General features: G+C 38.5%; 2 protein-coding genes across 2 annotated transcripts in view; both read left to right on the forward strand.

The window, feature by feature from the left end:
- The first annotated feature begins 316 nt into the window (after positions 1 to 316).
- On the forward strand, positions 317 to 1648 carry LOC119798035 (serine/threonine-protein kinase pim-1-like). Its single transcript, XM_038307371.1, has one exon. The coding sequence runs from the start codon at positions 317 to 319 to the stop codon at positions 1385 to 1387; it is 1071 nt and encodes a 356-aa protein (XP_038163299.1). The 3' UTR covers positions 1388 to 1648.
- Positions 1649 to 12571: 10923 nt separating this feature from the next.
- Positions 12572 to 20777, forward strand: part of macrod2 (mono-ADP ribosylhydrolase 2) — a 578860-nt gene continuing 570654 nt past the window's right edge. The window contains exon 1 of the mRNA XM_038306738.1: positions 12572 to 12790. Within this exon, the coding sequence (XP_038162666.1) occupies positions 12754 to 12790 (37 nt within the window). The 5' untranslated portion in view covers positions 12572 to 12753. The remainder of the gene's footprint in view (positions 12791 to 20777) is intronic.

The raw sequence follows: 20777 nt of genomic DNA on the forward strand, positions 1-20777 counted from the left end.
ATCACTGTTCTAAGCTCAGAATTACTTTCAACTGCCAGAGTAACACAAGGTCTACAGGAGTTCAGAGCGTTTTGGCTTGAAAGTAAACTGGTAATTGCTAAAATACACAGAAGACAAAGATTCTGCAGATATTTTTACAACTTTAGCCCTCATGAGTAATCAAGAGAACAGCAGAATGACACTAGAAAATCCAAGAAAAAGAAAAAACAGCACCATAGATGAGACCCCGAGAAAAAAGTTTAAGCTATCTACAGGGGATTGGCACTACATATGCTGCCTGGACCAGATCAGTACAGTGAGAAGCAAAAACAGGAAAATGTTTGAGCATGGAGACTCCACCGCCAGAAAAAAGTTTAAGGTCTCTATGGGGGAAGAAGTCTACAAAAGTTGCCTGGACCACATCAGTACAGCATCGAGCCGTTCCCCTCTGAGTGAGTACTTAACAGAAAAACAAAACTTAAAGAAAAGGAGTCTAAAGAGAAAGGCAGAGGACTTTCTAGAGTCACCGAATATGAAAAGAGTAAAGACAGAGAACACCAATGATGAAACAGAGGATTCCCTTAAAGCCAAATTTACGGAAACCTATGTTGAGCAAACACAAATTGGAGAGGGAGGCTGTGGATCTGTTTTCGCTGGTTATCGTGTGCATGATAAATTACCTGTAGCCATCAAACACATTAAAAAAGACGATGACATGCTAATACATGTGGATGAGAATGGAAAGCAGATGCCCTCTGAGGTAGCTATCATGTTAAAACTGAGGGATAAAACAACCAGTTCAGTGGGGCAGTCAGCTATCGTGTCCATGCTAGACTGGTATGATCTGGATGAGGAACTGATTTTAGTTATGGAGAGACCCATGCCTGCTGAGGACCTCTTTTACTACATTCAAAAACACAATGGTCGCATAACGATGAAGAATGCCAAGATCATGATAAAACAGCTGCTAAAAGCATTAATTCACCTTCAGGAGGCAAACATATTCCACAGAGACATTAAACTTGAGAACATCCTGATAGAGACCAAGTCAAAAGTCCCAAAACTTTATCTTATAGACTTTGGTCTAAGTTGCTTTGATGACCAAAAACAATATGATTATTTCTACGGTACTCCGATCCATATCCCACCAGAATTCAAAAAACAAGGGTTCCTCAGTTCTGGACCAACAAATGTGTGGCAGGTGGGCGTAGTCCTGTATTCCATTCTGCACAAAAAACAGTTCTTTACTAAAAGATTCCTGTCAAATAAGCTAAAGATCAACAAAAGGCTATCCAAGAAATGCACAGATTTTCTAACAAAGTGCCTGACAGTAGACCCAAAAGAACGCCCCACCCTAGAAGAGCTGTTACACCACCGGTGGTTGTTGAAAGAAGATACACAAATATAACCAGAAAACAGCGGCACACTTCATAAGAAAAGTTTTACAATGCAGGAATTTCACAATAATTAGAGGTTGATTTGTCCAGCTGTCCTAAATTTCCCTCTTAGTGCAGGAACTTAATTCAGTTTGATATTCCTGCCTTTTATCCAGGTGCACTGGTTCCCCCTTATTGCAGAAACATCCTTTAGTGTAATTGCAGTTTTTTGGGTTTTCTCTGGGTGCTCCAGTTTCCCCGTACAAAAAAAAAAAAAAATCTTCCCTTTTGATTTAAGTTAAATTTAGTTTAATGTTAATTTTGTGTATTTCCATTTGGTGCTCTGGTTTCCCAATGTAATCCAGAAAATGTCTATAACTTGATTAGAGATGTATTCCCTTCTTGGGGGGTACTTCCCTCTCATCCTAGAAATGCTGGGAGCTTAAACTGAGATCTGTGGCTTTTTACCAACTGCTCTAGTTTTGCCATATTACAGAACCTTCCCTTAGTTAGACTACGGTAAAAGACATGAGAAAATATAAAAAAAAAAAATCTAGATGTATACATACCAGGGCACTTGATATTTTCCTAATCCAAAAACTTGAAAGTGGATTTATTTTTTAATCTACCTGTTTTATTTAGTTTTTGTTACCAAGTATAACAGCATATTAAGAAAAACAGTTTTTTTTACATCTTGTCTTGAAACTTCTTGTTACTACCTTGGCTTTCTAATCCAGTTAACCTGTTTTTTTTATAACCATTAGAAGATAATATGCCATGGACTTGTTTCTTCCGCTCCATTTATTTATTAACCTGACCAATGTGTGAAAAACGTGTTAAAATAGGTTTCTCTGTGATTATTAGGCTAATAAAAGTGACCACCCTCTTACCCTGGGATTTTTTTCCTCTCTCTCTACAAAAAAACAGTTAACATTTTAAGGCCCTATGGAGTTTTGTGAGGAGCCACATCTTTTAACCAAGTTACAGCTTCATAAAAGTCACAAGCTTCATGAAAACTGACTCTTTTAACTCAGCATACATGATTTTAGTCATCATGTCTTTGAAAAGTGCTGGTAAATGTAAATCATAAAGTCAGAGGAGCATGAACACTTTTAAAAATACATGTTGGGCCATTTTAACTTCTTATTTTTTGATGGGGCATCATTTTTCCCCCGAATGTCCAGGCTGACCCTTTTCTACATGTTAGACCTCTCAGAAAGAATGAGCTAGAAGACATTTAGAAATGATTGCTTCTGCCTTAATGTGCAGTGTTTGGTTTGGATCAAGCCAAAAAAGATGAAAGAGCGCTGTTGGTCATTTAATGTAAAGAAGGCTGTACTAAGCGCTGTGCACTGAGGCGGGGTAAATTAGCCTTTAGGGATAGCATTAGCATTGCATACCAGCATGACTGCGGAAACTTCTTCAAGCTGTTGTTATTGGAGGGCAGCTATACTCCGTCCAGGTTTATTTAATGTGATCTCCACCACCTTACATGGTTGGACATACAGCTTATCTGCAGAAGAGTTTTTAAAAGTAAAAGTTTGCAAACATCCAGTTTCAATGTCTCCATTTCTTTTATGCCATTAAAAAATAATATACATAAATCTGATTGTTTAAAAGATGCACAAAGTGCTGTTGCTTTGGGAGAAAAGGTAATGTAAAGCTACAGGCCAACTTTGTATAAGCATAAAACCTGAAACAGTCGGCAGAGATTTCACAGCGTGCATGCTTTGTACGTCGGAACGATCAATCCGCACTCAGTCCATTCAACTGGAGTTCACCCTGTGATCAAGAAGAAAATTCCTGCTGCTCTGAGCCGGCAGAAAGCAGGCACGCTCTGCTATGAGGAGACATGCTGGATGGGGGTTTTATTAAATGAAGTAAAATAAACAGAGGGAGTAGTTGCTACATATTTTTGCCAAAGCTGGAACCCACAAGAATTTCGAAGGAAAAGAATCCTCACAGCATGGTGCTTTTTTATTCTGACCTCAAACCCATTCTGAGCTTGTAGACTAAACAAAGTACCACTCACTAACCCATCATCCTCACATGAGTGCATTATGACAAATTCATCCAATAACTAAATAAGTGAATCAATGCAAATACTCCTGCAAATGATGATGTCAATTCTAAACGACATTTAGGTAAAGCAAGCAGGAAATATAAAGTCTTCAGAGATTAATAGCCTTCAGGAGGTTTAGTGAAGCTTTAGTGAAGGAGAGTGTGAACACTTAAACAAGCATACTGATTGCAGATGTGTGTCAGATTAAGTTTTCAAATACCCACAATGACACACACAACCACACACACACACACACACACAAACAAATAGTTCATGAGAAATTCAAACTATTTCTGCTTTACTTTGTGAGTTGTTCTTCACATCTGTAGGACAGATGAGCATAAGGCATGACATGACCCACTGAAGAGAAATGTGCACAGAAATGTTTGATTTAGGGAGATGGAAAAAAACAACAACAGCACACTGTTTTAAGTATGAGAAGATGGTTCGGAGGCCCACAAAACTTTTCTAAGGGTAGAACAAGGGACATGGATGTATTGCTTGATAAAAACTAACGTAATTAGGTATATATACTATCTATCTATATATATATATATATATATATATATATATATATATATATATATATATATATATATATATATATATATATATATATATATATATATATATATATATATATATATATATATGTACTAGATTTCTCGATAAAATCGAACGTAGTTAGGTATATTTAGCTGGGCTTGCGAGGGTTGCATGTGCCTATCTCCAGCTGTCAAAGGGCGAGAGGTGGGGTACCCTTTAGAGGTCGCCAGTCCCCGGGCGGGGGATCGACCTTCTTGCTGCAATACATATGCATATATATATTTATATATATATATATATATATATATATATATATATATATATATATATATATATATATATATATATATATATATATATATATATATATATCCCAGGGTGGTCACTTCACCAAAATTACTCCAGGAGCACAGTAATGGCTAAACCAGGTGATCACAAAGAATCCAGAATTACATCTGAATCACTGCAGATGTCATTTTCCATAAAGTCAACAGGAAAAAAAAAAGTTTTGGAATAGCTGAGTCTACGTTTGACTATAGTGAAATAGAGTAGCATAGTCTTAAAATTGCCCATTCCTGCTTTAAAACCTTTCGCTGTCCATAAAAGCTTGATGACAGTTTCTGCTGGTTGAGTTGGCAAAGCCTGTTATAGTGATAACCTTGTTTTCAAATGCTCTGTGCATTCAACCAAAAAGTAATGAATTTTTGTATTTAGAAAATTTATCTTCGTTTGATAAGAACATTTGATTGATGATGTGACACTTAAGAGTGTGACAAAAAGAGCAAAAACTGGAGAGCTGCAGGTTAGAAAACACCATGCAGCACTAATTATATGATAATGAAAACCTTGTGGTCTTAAATTCTATCACAAAACACTGTTTTAAAAGAAAATTATATTCTATGTTTAGACATTCAAAAAAAATCATATCTCAAGTCTAGAGTGAGAATTAGTTTTGGTCTCCATTGTATTCTCTTGAGCCAGCTGATAAAAATGTTATTAAAATAAAGTCTAACCAAAGCCTTTGGCACATGCAGAGGGAGCTACGTCAGTGAAAGTACAAATTACTGTTGGATATAATATTGCATAAAGCCTTGACTTTGTAGGAGACATGAACATGATGTAATCCCTTCACAGTAAACAAACCAAAGAGCATAAAAAAAGATCAGAATTGCTCTGGGATTATTAACACAAGGGCACGGAGATTTGCTCAGTTTTATACCTATGATTTCTAAGGCCCCAGGGCACAGTTAGGGTGCATGATGATTGTAAGCATTATCCTTGAGATAATTGCTTTATGTTGCCATCTCCCAAAGTGGGGAAATGACAGACATACATATCAAAACAACAACAGCTAAGAAGGAGGCAATGTTCTTCCAAGTGACTTGTAGGTGCAGTCAGTGCCTTTAATCTTCTTGTATCCATGACAATAACAACAGCCTACACAAACTTACAGAAATAGATCCTCCTCTGTTTGGAGTATACAAACTACCCTGCAGACAGAAACACAGCCTGAAAGGAAGCAGCCAAGTATTATCCTGTTTTTGAGTTTGTTTTCCCTGAAGATTACCTACTAATCAAAAGATGCCACCGGATAAACGGAGAAGTACAAAATAAATTTGTTGTGGCAGTTTTTTTTATATCGAAAGATTTCCAGCTTTTATTTAACACTATTTTGGTATTAATTATGTCCAAGAGGACATTGAAATAAAAAAGTTCTCAAAAAGTCAATAAGGCATAGGATTCAAACAGGATTAAGCTATTTTCAAAAGAGAAATGTTCTGTTGTGTCATGGGGGAATGGTGGCTGCTGACAGTCACCTACACCCTCCAAAACAACATAAAGTGTCAAAGCACCGATTGCTTACGATGCTGGCTGCTCACCAAATGATGTATGTAAGCATTTTTGTTGGGATCAGGAGCTGTACCACCTTCCTCCAGCAGAGTGCGCCGTGGGTCTCCTGGAGCTGGAGTTTTCCAGCACACCTGAGACGCATCTACTCATCAGGAGACCTCTCCTTTATAACAAGCTGCCAGACCTTGCTTCGACGCCGCAGTGTTGACCTAGTTTGGAAACCTGTCTCTAGCCTGGAGCTCTGGATGAGCTTAACCTGCCAATCTGCCCTGGAGAGCCTAACCTGAAGATTCCTATGTGGATTCCCCTGCTGCTCTTAGTGAAGAGCTGGAAACTCTGATCAAGGTCTGCCATTCAAAGTCAGAAGCTAGACGCTGCAGCTGCTCTTGAACTCTGCTGTACAAACAGTCTCTGGACCCAAAGGTTCCCTCTCTCTCAAAGAGAAGCCCGGATTCAGTCAAGGTATAATTCTGAATTATCAAAGACTCATACTCATCTGCTTGCCTCCTAATCAAACTATCATCTCTGCAGACTTCAGTGAACCAGCCCGGACCAGTTCCAGACCCAGTACATTATCTTGTGTTTGTGAAACATTTCAATAAACTCTGTTAAACTTTCACCCAGCCTCCGTTGTGTTCTGCGTGTGGGCTAAGAACATTAAACCCATCATGACCATTTTAATAGAAAGTAAAAAAAAAAGTGAGGTAGGAAAATATAAATGAATTGTGCTAGAAGATATTAACAGGTCATGGGAAAACATAAAGCATGATAAGACAATAGCTATTACTTTTGGTTGTAACACAAGGATTGCTGAATCCTAATGGTTTACAGATACAATTGGAGAGTGTATAATTAAAAGGGAGATAAGGAGACTAAGTAAATTGTATGTAATTTATTAATTTTTTTTTTTTACAAATACCTGACAGGTGAAGTGACGGCTCTAAATGCACATAAACATAAATGAATGATGAACAACATTTGTACCACTAAAAGGTTTTAAGAATAAATGATTAAACAGCTATAAAAAAGCTTTGTCAAAAAGGTGCAATGTATAACTAATATGTATGGGAGGGTTCGTTTATTTTTTTTTTTAAAGCCATCACACACAGAGGTATGCAAAATATGGGTTGGAGCGTTCCTCACTGCAAAAACTATCTAGAAATAAGTAAAAATTTCTTAAATTAATTGTATTCACCCTTAATTTGAGCAGGTAAATGAGAGTTTGCCAACGGAATGAATAATTTTACTCTTACAATAAGATAATTAGATAATATGCACTTGAAATAAGACAATGCAATTGTGTTTTCTTATTGTAAGTGTAAATTGTCTTGTTCCATTGGCAAAATGTATCTTTTACCTCCTCAATTCAAGAACAAATGCACTTATTTTAAGAAAGAATTACTTATCTAGATTTCGATTTTTTTGCAGTGTTTATGCGTTGTACATTAAACCAAATACTATGCTAGAAGTTCCTTATCTTATCATAGGAATGAGAAAAAAAGGAAAGATTGGAGAATCTGTTCTGTGAAGGTTTGGTGTGAAGTTTCTGCAGTCAGGTCTGATATAATTTTGGTTCTGGTGGTTTTAGTATAATGTGTTATATGAATTTTAAAGATTAAAAAAACCGCCACCTGTACCAGGAAATTCTACAGCATTTATTTTTATTTTTTCCGAGAAGCTTAATAGAGATCTTGCTTTCATTTCCAAGGTGACCTGCCAACACTGCCAAAGATACCAAGGCCCGGTTTGATGACCGTGGTAACTCCTAGATGAATAGGTTGGCAAAATGGCCTGACCTGAACTCTTCAGAGAAACTGTGGGGGAATGTCAATAAGAAGAAGAGAGACAACAGATCAAAAAACACAAAGGAGCCGAACGTTGCTATTAAAGCAACCTTTAATACCTTCAAGAATAAAAGAAAACCTGATCAAGCACTCAATGGTTTTATAGCGCCATTTATGGGCATACTTCTAAGCATGTATCTAACTTCTACCTTTTATTGCCCTTATATAATACTTTTTTGTTTGTTTTCACTAGCTGTGACATATCATAATCAAAGATCAGAAGTAAATATAAATTGTATCCCCCTATGTATAGTAAATATATTTGATAGAGTTTTAGCTTTTTTAATCAAATTACTGAAAATACAAATTTTCAACAAAGTTCTAACCTGCTTAGATGCACTTATATCAGTGGGCTCTTTTATTTGGAAAACATAAGGAAGAAGAGTGTCTTTATGCTCTAAAGACGTGAGTGCTCTGAACCATAATGCAGCCTGCTGATATCTGACTGCTGTGAGGTATTGCAAGATGATGCAAGATTGACATCTAGTGGTTTGAGGTACAAAGCACACAGTAGTGAGATCATCCAGCGATTATGATCTCTGCTTTATACTTGTTTATTCATTGCAATTGGTATAAGAAACTGTGGAATTAATGTAATGTTGAATGAATATAATGTCGATTGAATTTTTATTCTTTATTGGAGTAATAAGAAATCATATGAGAGCAGGAACAGGAAATTCCTGGCCTTGAAAATGAGAACAAATTACTTTGTATCTATATCTGCAGTCACCTAAAGCTGCTCAGTGTAATAAATCATTATATTTTGCATGACCTCAGATGTTGCTGGGGAAGACTTTGCCATGCAAATTTGAGGTGAAATGATTAATTGCTAGCTAGTAAAGAGCTTTTGTTCCATCTGAAAATTGTGTTCATTTTCTATGTTTCTATTAAAATATCTGCCATTCAGTAGAATAAATAAGGTGGTTATAACCTGGATACACTTTGGTGTGAGATAAGGACTGTTAAGGACGACTACAGTCTGGATGAGCGAATATTTAATCCTCAAATACAAGCTAGTGGGTCCAGGAGCAGATGGGTCTGGACCATAACAGCACTAGCACAAAAATTGTCTGAGGGTGGTCTCTGGCAGCAGCATCTCTCATATGAGAGTCCAGCTCATCTATCTATCTATCTATCTATCTATCTATCTATCTATCTATCTATCTATCTATCTATCTATCTATCTATCTATCTATCTATCTATCTATCTATCTATCTATCTATCTATCTATCTATCTATCTATCTATCTATCTATCTATCTATCTATCTATCTATCTATCTATCTATCTATCTATCTATCTATCTATCTATCTATCTATCTATCCATCCATCCATCCATCCATCCATCATCATCTATCTATCTATCTATCTATCTATCTATCTATCTATCTATCTATCTATCTATCTATCTATCTATCTATCTATCTATCTATCTATCTATCTATCTATCTATCTATCATCATCATCTATCTATCTATCTATCTATCTATGCCAGATTATATCTGTCAGAATGTCTGTAACTGACTCTAAATCTGTCTGTATTATTGAATTATAGAATTTATTTTATTTATCTTTTTTGTTTGCAAATATCTTTATTGAGTTATTATTTAAATTCACTAAACTGAATTTATTTCTTGTGCCTTTAGGGGTAAAAATAAAAACAACCTTGCGGGATATAATCTGCACTTTGGGCTTTTAATAAAACTTCGGTAAACCCTCAGAGTAGAAACTGTTAGGTTAGGCACCGAGAAGATTTCAAGAAACTTGAACTACTTATTATATGTCACTTTTTAGTAGATCCGTAAAAATTAGGTCAAGTAAAAGTAAAAACACTGCCTTGTTTTCTTTCACCCAGTTCACCTAACCAGGTGATTAGCTCCCAGTTTGTGTCATGGAGCTGGAAATGCAAAAGGTTCAAACTAATCTCTGTATAGAGGTTTTACCTTCTGGATCTAGATTATCTGGAGTATCACCTCTGGTTTTTACATATCAATAAAAATGTGTGAATGTGACTGGATTAATGTAAATGTATCTTTGTCTACTTGTCAGGTTGAGAATTTGCCTCCCCTCACCTACTGGAACATCCTAGGACCCCAATATGAGAATTGCCTGTCTCTTCCCCCTTCTTACGCTCCCCGCTGATACGAGGTGCCTGTGTTTGCTGCTGCACTGATTGTTCTCTAGGTGTGGAGTTTGGTACTCGAGTGGGCACTGTCTCATTCCTGGTGGCTGCCAGGCCAGGCTGGGCCTCCGTGCCCTGTTGGGTCCCCACTGGGGGGTTCAATCCCCAGTGCAAACTTTTCATCCACTGATGTAGAAGTATCATGTGAACTTTGCAATGTGTAATGCACACACCTCTTATCGTACATCTACAGTGATAATAATTCACTGTCTGAATATTGGGCTGTTGGATTGATGGTATGTCAGAATAAGGCTTGGACCCTGTTTATTAGTAGAAGTAGACTAGTTCTTTTTAAACATTGTGCCATTACTATAAAAACTACCCCTCAAGAGAGGAATCTAAAATACATTTTTCATGTGATCCAGTAACTTTTGCATGATTAGTGCATAGAGCTTGGAATCCTGAGGTTGTGAGTTCAACACCCACTCCCACGGACTGCCACTCTGGGTCCCTTAACCCCCGATTGCTCCCTGGGCGCCCCACGATGGCAGCCCACTGCTGGGTTAAATGCAGAGGTAAATTTCTCCAATGTGAGATCAATAAAAATCAATTATTATTATGAATGTGCAAAAATATACAATAGATAGAACCTTACAGGTGCTGGTCATAAAATTAGAATATCATGAAAAAATAGATTGATTTCAGTAATTCCATTTAAAAAGAGAAACTTGTATATTATATTCATACATTACATACAAACTCATATATTTCAGATGTTTATTTTGTTTAATTTTGATGATTACAAATGACAACAAATGAAAATCTCAAATTCATCATATCAGAAAATTAGAATATTACTGAAGACCAATAAAAACAAAGGATTTATAGAAATGTTGGCCAACTGAAAAGTATGAACATGAAAAGTATGAGCATGTACAGCACTCAGTATTTAGTTGGGCCTCCTTTGGCCTGTATTACTGCAGCAATGCGGCGTGGCATGGAGTCGATCAGTCTGTGGCACTGCTCAGGTGTTATGATAGCCCAGGTTGCTCTAATAGTGGCTTTTAGCTCTTCTGAATTGTTGGGTCTGGTGTATTGCATCTTCTTCTTCACAATACCCCATAGATTTTCTATGGGGTTAAGGTCAGGAGAGTTTGCTGGCCAATTAAGAACAGGGATACCATGGTCCTTCAACCAGGTACTGGTAGCTTTGGCACTGTGTGCAGGTGCCAAGTCCTGTTGGAAAATGAAATCTGCATCTCCAAAAAGTTGGTCAGCTGCAGGAAGCATGAAGTGCTCTAAAACTTCCTGGTATGTGGCTGCGTTGACCCTGGACCTCAGAAAACACAATGGACCAACACCAGCAGATGACATGGCACCCCAAACCATCACTGACTGTGGAAACTTTACACTGGACTTCAAGCAACGTGGATGAAGTGCCTCTCTTCTTTTCCTCCAGACTCTGGGACCTTGATTTCCAAAGGAAATGCAAAATTTACTTTCATCAGAGAACATGACTTTGGACCACTCACCAGCAGTCCAGTCCTGTTTCTCTTTAGCCCAGGCAAGACGCTTCTGACGCTGTCTGTGGTTCAAGAGTGGCTTGACACAAGGAATGCGACAGCAGAAACCCATGTCTTTCATACGTCTGTGTGTGGTGGTTCTTGAAGCACTCACTCCAGCTGCAGTCCACTCTTTGTGAATCTCCCCCACATTTTTGAAGGGGTTTTGTTTCACAATCATCTCCAGGGTGCGGTTATCTCTCTTGCTTGTACACTTTTTTCGACCACATCTTTTCCTTCCCTTCGCCTCTCTATTAATGTGCTTGGACACTGAGCTCTGTGAACAGCCAGCCTCTTTAGCGATGACCTTTTGTGTCTTGCCCTCCTTGTGCAAGGTGTCGATGGTCGTCTTTTGGACAACTGTCAAGTCAGCAGTCTTCCCCATGATTGTGTAGCCTATAGAACTAGACTGAAAGACCATTTAAAGGCTTTTGCAGGTGGTTTGAGTTAATTAGCTGATTAGAGTGTGGCACCAGGGGCCATCAATTTTGAACCTTTTCACAATATTCTAATTTTCTGATATGATGAATTTGAGATTTTCATTTGTTGTCATTTGTAATCATCAAAATTAAACAAAATAAACATCTGAAATATATGAGTTTGTATGTAATGTATGAATATAATATACAAGTTTCACTTTTTAAATGGAATTACTGAAATCAATCTACTTTTTCATGATATTCTAATTTTATGACCAGCACCTGTATATTTGTTAATATTTAAGCTGAAAAAAAAGCAGAAATAGCTGTGATTTCTGGCAGCAAAATCATTGTATGCCAGTCAGAAGAAGGAATATAGCACAAATGGGTCAGCTATTTCCATTCCAGTAAACACAGAAGCCCGAAATACTCTGAAAGTTACACAATGAATAAAAAAACAAAAAACAGATGTGTATGTTAAAGTATTCGATTTGAACGAGAAAAAAAATATGGACGTACACGAGGTAAATAGTTCTGTGAGTAAAACCATATCAGGACTTGATATTAGTTATTTTATATCGGCTTTTCGAGGAGGGTGCTTTTTATTGCGAGCAAAATTACCCGGGTGCATTTTTCAGCACAACACTGGCGCAACTCTCCAACCAGCTCAAACCTTAGAGGGACGAACCACCGGAAACAACCTGCCTTCACTGTGATGGACAGCTTCAACCAACCAATCACAAGCAGACTTTCTCATTCCCATTAGCCAATCGTATTGCTAGAATCCATACATATAATTTACGGCGCAATCAAGGTAGGTTGAGGGCACTTAGGGTCCATAGAAATTTGACAGCTTCACAGGTGAGACACTCGTCAAGAGGCTGTTTCACTTTACGTTTCGGTTTTCTTTCTCCCTGGAACTCCACTCACTGTGAGCCTGGGGTTGTCACATTCAAAAAACAACCTTTCGAAGTCTTATCACGCCGGCAGCATGAGCAAAAAGAAAAAGGACTGGAAGACTGAAAAAGGTAAGGGTTGTTTTGGAGGTGGGTAATGTGGCTATCCCCTCCACGCCACACAGCATGAATAAAAACCGGAACACTGAAAGGTGCATTCTCTGTTTTCTGCTTTAATAACTTATTTTCTAGACTGTTCTGTTCATCCCAGACTGATGCTGCACAGCTGTTACTGTTGCGCCTCTGCTTCACAATGCATGCTTGACATTCGCAGCAGCACCTCTCACTGCTCCTTGCCTCTCCATTTGCTTAAAATTTGGCCGCTCACATAGGTTTTCGTTATTTTTCAGCACGTAAATGACAGTCACTAACTAGTATTTCCTGTTTTTTACCTGTGTCGTGCAGCAGCATTAGCTCAGTGAGGTGCAAGCAGTCCATTCCGGGAATATAAATGCCCTTGCAACCACAAAAGGCTGTCATCTGTCGTTTACAAACAGAAGCAGTCTTCTAATTAAACAATGGTCTTAATCTATAGCAAGGATAGAAAAATGCCGTATTATCTGTGTTTGAGGCGCAGAGGAAATGTTTTGTGTGGTGGTTCTTTGAGAGTAAGGACTATGGGACCTGTTGCCTATCAAAAAAGGAACCAGACTGCTGCCAGGTTGATATTAGTTTATTGACCTATTCACACCATAATGATCTTTCATTGCACATCTGTTCTTGCTGTATAATATGTGTGTAAATAACCATTCATTAGGTCTGCATGCACCCATGCCACCATCCATGAATGTCACAGAGATAACATTGGTAAGGTTGTATTAAACATGCAATAAGTTGCAGAAACAATTACAGTAAAAATGAAGAAAAAAATAATGGGTGGTATCTATCGCCTTTTGTTTTTTTAAGTGTTTTCCAATAATAGTATGTTCAGTTTCAATTTGGTTTATTTCTATAGCGCCAATTCACAACACATGTCATCTCAAGGCACTTTACAGTTCACCAGATTATACAGTTAAATTAATTCAAAGTTTTCTATTTAAGGAAAACCAGTTGATTGCATCGATTCATTGACTCAAATGCAATCCCTCACACTAAGCATGCTTGTAGCGACAGTGGAGAGGAAAAACTCCCTTTTAACAGGAAGAAACCTCCAGCAGAACCAGGCTCGGTGTGAGTGGCCAGCTGCTGAGCCCGACTGGGGTTCAAGGAGACAGAAGCAGAGATACAAAAAGCAACTGTAAAAGGCGGCCCAGTCCAGAAAACGCACAGCTCTGAGCCAACCCCCATGTTAGAGGATGAAGAGAACACATCCAGCCAGTCAAAGTCAGAGAAACAGGACTACACTGGAAAAACAGGCCGATCTCCAACATCTATAAACAAAGGTGTTGATGGCAGCAGCACAGCTGATATTTCTCTCCACAGCCAAACAGGAACAGATGTGATCAGCTCTTCAGATTCAGGCTGGATCATTTCCTATTTTTATAAAATAAAGCTCAAGCCCAGACCGATTTGATGGAGAGAATTTGCTTAAAGTATTTTTTCAATTTTTTTTGCCACAGATATTCATTTTAATATAGTCCTTGACTCTAACCGGTTAAATATGACTGACCTTTGATCTAAATATTTCTATTCTAGCTGTGGCTGTATGATTAGAGGTGCTATCCTGCTGCTCTGACACAGACTCCTAACGGATCTATCAGAATCATCCTGTATTAAGCTTCATCCATCGTCCCGTTATCTCTGCCACGCTTCTTCATTTCTTGTTGCTGCCACCACCATGTTTTAGTTCTGTTATACTGTGTAATAAGGTGATTAGCAGTAGGTTTTCCACCACACGTAGATCAGAAAGATTTAACAACTAACAAAACCCACACTTTCTTTGACTCTGGACAAAAAAATGTGTTTCCTTCTAAGTTATTTTGAGAAATACTGTAAAATCAGATTTGATGCCACAATCTGTTCTTATTTTTTTCACTATGTCGTTAAAAGGCGTCCGCAGTACTAAGGTGACTGATTTCTTTATTCAAAACTATGGTCCATAAACCCATATAGGTCTTATATGGCTTCATACTTCATAAAATACATATAACGCCAAATACCTGTCATGGTAGCTAAACTTTGAAATTTGTCAGTGATGAACTGCTAAACCTAGTGACGGAGTGTTTTACTGTAGTCCAGAAAGCATTGCTGTGTTCAGCTGCTATTTTTTATTCATCCATGTAGAATAAAAGCAGCTGTGGAAATGGAAAAATAAGAGCTGGTGATGAGGAAAGAAAGAAAGAACATAAGAGATAAAACAGATAGCGTGCTTTGCTGTAATACTTTAAATGTACGACTGGATGACTGCGAGATCTCGCCGAAGGGTGACCTGAATAATATTTTGCTTTCAATCAAATTAAGGGTCTTGCCAACTATCACATCATCACAGATTTATTCACATTTGATCGTTCTGTTTTTTTCACAGCACCTTGAAAAAGTATTCTCAACCTCTAGAACCTTTCTTTTCCCCCCTTAGTTTTTTTCTCAGTTTTTCTTGTTATGCAGGGGTCAGCAGCCCAAACTGCTCAGAGAGCCATATTGGACCAAAAATGTAAGTCTTATATATGCCTAGTATGGCAACACGGGCTCTAAGTGTATTCGCCCACTAAAAAAAAGGACTACATGGGCTGAAATATATAATAAGCATTCATGATTAAATGTTTATCCTGGATCAAATGGTACATAGCAGCATGAGGTGAGTGAGGAGCAGTGAACGCTCTCACCGCGTGCCACTTCACCATGCAGTTTAGGTTTTGTTGCATAGATGAAATGATAGAAACACGATAAAGGAAACTTTCTATGATGGACATGTTTCTGTTGGGAGGAGTTGATTGAGTCACGAGGAACCAAGCAGGAAATGACATCCATCAGATCAGTGCTCTCTAACCCCGAAATCTCACATCCTCCGTCACCTGTGATCCTTGCTGTGATTTATATTTTTAGGATTTGGGGGGAAAAAAATAGAAGAAAGTTCCCATACCTGCATCAGAGCGCTGTTTGATCTGTGGACGGTTTTCCATGCTTGCATCTATGTTTGCGCTCCTCTAATTTATCCAGAAGTGCTGCAGTCACACTTTCTCTCTTGCTCCCAACTTTGTAGTCGGCTGCATATTTAACCTTCCCTGGAAATGCTTTTCCGAATTACTCTTTTTATTTTTTTTGACAACTTCTAATTACACAGCAAAAATGCAGGCAATCCTTCCGCATTGATAATGAAAGCAAATGATTTGGTCCATTTTTCTTTGAATCATCAGTTCTCATCAGCTATCTTCCTTTTTTCCCCTTTGGGATCCATGGTCCGAGACACACCCGCCGCTTTGTTTGCCTGGCACCGCGCCACGCTGAAACATGTGTTGCAGGCTATGACCACTGATCTCTATGGCTATGATGCAAATTTTTGTTGAAAGAAATGGTTACATTTATTGTTTAAAGGTATTTATTCTACGAATGTTTACTGGAAAACACATTGAATGTTTGTTTGAAGTCCTGGACACCATATTAACATAAACAAAAAAAGCTCTAGGGAGCCACAAGAGGCGCGCTAAAGAGCCACATGCGACTCCGGAGCCACAAGTTGCCGGCACCTGTTGTAATGGAACAATGCAAATCTGAATATATTTGAAGGATTGTCTTATACAGTAAAAATTCTGGTAGGCCTTTCTATTTATATATATATATTTTCTACTAACTGACAAAACAAATGGCAACCAATGCAGGCAATTACCCCAGAAGTCACCTAGTTAGGATGTGAAGTCTACCTGTGAGTAGTTTGATCTTTGTTTGAATCCAGGTGTTCTCTGGAGGCATCAGAGCTTTGTTAAAGAGCATCATTAATCAAACAGTATGAAGAACAGGATACATTAGGATGTTATTGAGAGTTTCCAACCTCCCAAGCTTTAACCTCCCAAGCTTTAAAATGTTTCCAAAGCACTGATTAGGTTCTCATTAGGAAATTGAAGGTTGGGGCACAACTGAAAACATACAAGAGCATAGTAAATAGAGAGGCTGGATAAACATGGCACTAATCAGCAACTTGAGTCCTACGGGAGCTATAGGTGGATCAATATCTTGGCATGACATCTATTAGTTGTTAATTTCACAAATCTAACCTTTGAAAAAGACCTGGAAGAAGAAAGACCTCAGCCTAAAGAAGTCTTGTCTACAGTTAACCTAAAAACTGAATACACATCACCCTGAGTGCCCTCTCCCTGCAGTGAAACATGGTGGTGGCAGAATCATGCTGCACAGATGCAGGGAATGTAGTTACTGTAGGTTGTTATGAAGAAAGATTGAGCAACATACAAGGCAGTCATTAAAAAAAAACCTGTTGAAGGCTCCAGAATAAGAAGGGGTTGGGGATGAGTTTTAACTTTCATTAGAAGGACAGCTCCAAATATACAAGACAGTAGTTTAGATCAGTGGTTTTTCAGCTTGTTAGGGTTAGAAATGACCTTTCTTGACTAGGTGAAACCAAAATAAACAGTATTATATTGTCAGGTTTACTATCAATTACTATCAATCATTTCTAACTCAGTATATTGTTTTCATTCATTAAATAAAAAAGTGTAACAAAAGAAGTATGTTCAATAAACTTAAATTATAAAACGTTACCTAAAATTTCTGTTAATTGAGCTGTAAGCAACAATACCCTTAAATAAAATGATTCCCTTTTCCAGTCATTTCTTATTGGCCATGTTTTTAACTGCAAAAAGGGTTACAAAAGTCTGGAGATATATTACACCAGACAACAAGTGTTTATAGGCAATATCTATTCTGTATTTTGTCTTCAGCTGAACCAGAGCAGGGATAGTAATCCCCCCTAACAGATTGGTGCTGAATGGTTGGAGCCGTAAGGCCAATTTATGCTTCTGATGTATAGCCTCTGCAACTGTAAAATCTGTCTCTGTGCGACCACGCCCCCTGCACAGAGGTTCTGCAACCATTATCGTGCACCTCAAAAATATCCTGACTACGCCTTGGACGTCGCAAACCCACGCAGACCTCAAGCGGAAGTGCACAGACAAAAAGCAGCTGTGATTGGTCCTTGGTATGCCTTTCCGGCTGTCTGTCCTTCTCGATTCAGTGTTGGGGCGCCCCATTTTTAAAAACCGAAGAACAACTACAATGCACAACCTACGCAACGTCCTTTGTCTTTTTGCCAACTCCATTAACAGAACCTGTTCCTCTTCGATGTGTAGCAACTCTAGATCCATCTCCGTGAGCGTAATATCGTGCCATTGTTGTTTTGGAAGATAGACATTCCCGCCGGAGCCGCCGAAGTTCTCACGAGTTCTCCAATAGGCTCCCCCTTGTGCTTTGGCAGGAAACTGCTGTGCGACCCTAGAAATTCCAGAACGATAGTGCAGAAACATACCAGAAAACTGGTTCGCGACCAGAGCCTGGCGTCATTTGATGTGTGGGTTGCAGAAGTCTAATCTGCCCTTTAGAGGTAGAGGAAGAATACACACAGAGGATTTCCCTACGAAGTTTTAAAATTATAAAGATATATGCTACACCAGCCTACTCCCTTTGGTGATGCTATCCATGTTTATTTTACAGGTATAATCAGAGATGGCAAAAGTACTCACTTTCCGTACTTGAGTAAAAGTACAGATACTTGTGTTAAAAAATACTCTGGTAAAAGGGGAAGTACTGATTAGACTTCTTTACTCAAGTAAAAGTAACAAAGTACAGGCTTGTAAATTTACTTAAAGTATAAAAGTAAAAGTATAAACCACTTTTTTCCTGCCGTTGCCTACATTTTAAATGGATGTCTGCCAATACGACTAGATCTCCGTTGTGTTCATTTTCAATCATCGCCATCGCCACCGCCACCAAGCTGCAATGATTTGCCGCGAATGAATACCGCCGAATCTGTCGATTCATCTTGTAGTGGTGCATCAAATGCAACGTAGATTCTCATCCAATTAGATTGAATTTGGTATTGATGACGTGAAAAATAATAACGGTAACTCCATTGAAATGATTCAAAACTAAAGTAACGAGCCAATTTTTTAAAATGTAAGGAGTAGAAAGTACAGATATTTGTGTAAAAATGTAAGGAGTAGAAGTAAAAAGTCGCCATTAAAAATAAGTAGTAAAGTAAAAATATCAGAAAAATCTACTTGAGTACAGTAACGAAGTATTTGTACTTCGTTACTTCCCATCTCTGGGTATAATACACAACCATCAGCTCTTTGTGTCTCATAGAAGTAGTACCTTATAAAACCTGAATCATTGTCTGCGTTTTGCTGTAAAAGACTCAGGATTTTAGGCCAGGCTGAATGTCTTTGGAGATGCCATCGAGCTAATGAAAGGGGGAAAAATAAAATCAAGTAGAGGAAGGTCTGTCTCATGGGGTTTCTATTGCCTCACAAGATTTTTTCCAACTAGTCTGCTTGTTTATTTTTCCTTTTTTTCCTCTGCTACAGAAATATAACTAATTCTGTTAGGATGTGCATGAGGATGCAACAAAATAATCAACCTATGATTAATTGTTAATTTATGTTTTATTTGGTTAAAATCGGCTCTATCCGATTAACTGATAACTTTATTTTAGACCTTTTTTTAGTTAGTATGGTGGCCTTTTAGAAGAGGGCACCACTGTTCATCCTTAAGAAGAGCCAGACCAGCATAGTTGTAAGAGGAATAATCATACTGGAGTCATGTCAGAACAGAAACGTTAAATGATATTTTACACCGTTTACTGGTGACAAAAGATGCTGTATACATTTTATGGAGATTGATTTGAAAATGAGCCCATTTAGCCTTTCTGCATGGTAGAGCAGCATTGCATTCTCAATAAAAAAAATACAGATGCGTTTTCAAAGGAGGGAAGCAATAAAAGAAAAGGAGAGAGATTTTGCCAAAAAAAAAAAAACATGATACCAATAAGCACTGTTGACTGTAAAAGCCTTTGTGAGTTAATGCATACACAGATCCAAGTTTAGACATTCCATCAGATTAACCATAACCGTCTGTTTTGAAGTAGGGCTAAAAGTCACAAAGCACAAAGCTGAGCGAGGCAAACGTGGCGAATTTAAGGAGGCAAATTTGGCAAACTCTGCAAAATTTGATCGCCTCCTCCCCTGCGAATTAAGTGGAGGTGTTGAAAAATCTGAATTTTTGTTTACATTTGCATTGCGAAATCCAATAAGGAAATAGATGTGGCTGTGAGCTACAGTAAAGCAGGCAGCGGAGCTTTTTTAAATTACAATAGAAGACAGAAAATATTGCTGACAAAGGATGAAGTGGAAATGCTCTTACAGTTGGTTATAGTGGCTTTACAAAAATTCTTAGAAGGATAAACGGCACTGGAGGTTAAAGTGCTATATCCAGCACAGACACTGGTCATCCGTTGCCTTCTCTTCCGATGTCGCCTGCTGTCGGTTCAAGGAAGCTTCTCTGATAATCCATCCGTAGCCTCAGCTAGCTCTTTCTTTCTGGCGGGCTTCTCCCCACCTTCAGCATTCTGTCTACCTGGTGTACTTATCTGTGCTCCTGCTGTGTTCCACAACAGTTAGCCTCTGAGCTAGCTGCTGCTAACTGTAGCCTTTCCCTGCTGGCACTGTTTTCCCGGCGGGCTTCTCCACTCCCTTCCTGAGATGGCAGCGGCTAGCCACTACCTTCACTCCCCGCTCTGGTGCGCTGACTCTGGTGGGTTCCTCTGATCTCCCACTGTGGTTCCTTAGTTCAAAAGGGTTGATGGCTGGCAGCTGTGCCAGTCTTGGTTCTCTCTCTCTGCCAGTGTTCTCAAACTAATTTCTTATGCTCTGGAAATTGAACCCAGAAATGCAAACGGCTTTCTTTGCCTTTCAAAAGTAAAACAAAAATTGCCGGTGGCTTTGTAAATCCATGTACGCCATGATGAGGTTAAACCAACAGCCATCAACCTTTGGCTTTACTGGCCAGACAGATTTTGAGGCAATTAGTAGCAGGCAAAACTGCCAAAATGTTCACTGGTTTCACATTATCTGAACACACCTTTAGAAAACAGTGTGAAATCGGCCCAGATCAAATG

Source organism: Cyprinodon tularosa, unplaced genomic scaffold, assembly GCF_016077235.1.
Source record: "Cyprinodon tularosa strain WSP-4 unplaced genomic scaffold, ASM1607723v1 ctg116, whole genome shotgun sequence".
In the NCBI taxonomy this organism is placed as follows: domain Eukaryota; kingdom Metazoa; phylum Chordata; class Actinopteri; order Cyprinodontiformes; family Cyprinodontidae; genus Cyprinodon; species Cyprinodon tularosa.

Excerpts from the sequence above, each read along its gene's own strand:
- LOC119798035 (XM_038307371.1), top strand. The coding sequence starts at position 317 with ATGTTTGAGCATGGAGACTCCACCGCCAGAAAAAAGTTTAAGGTCTCT.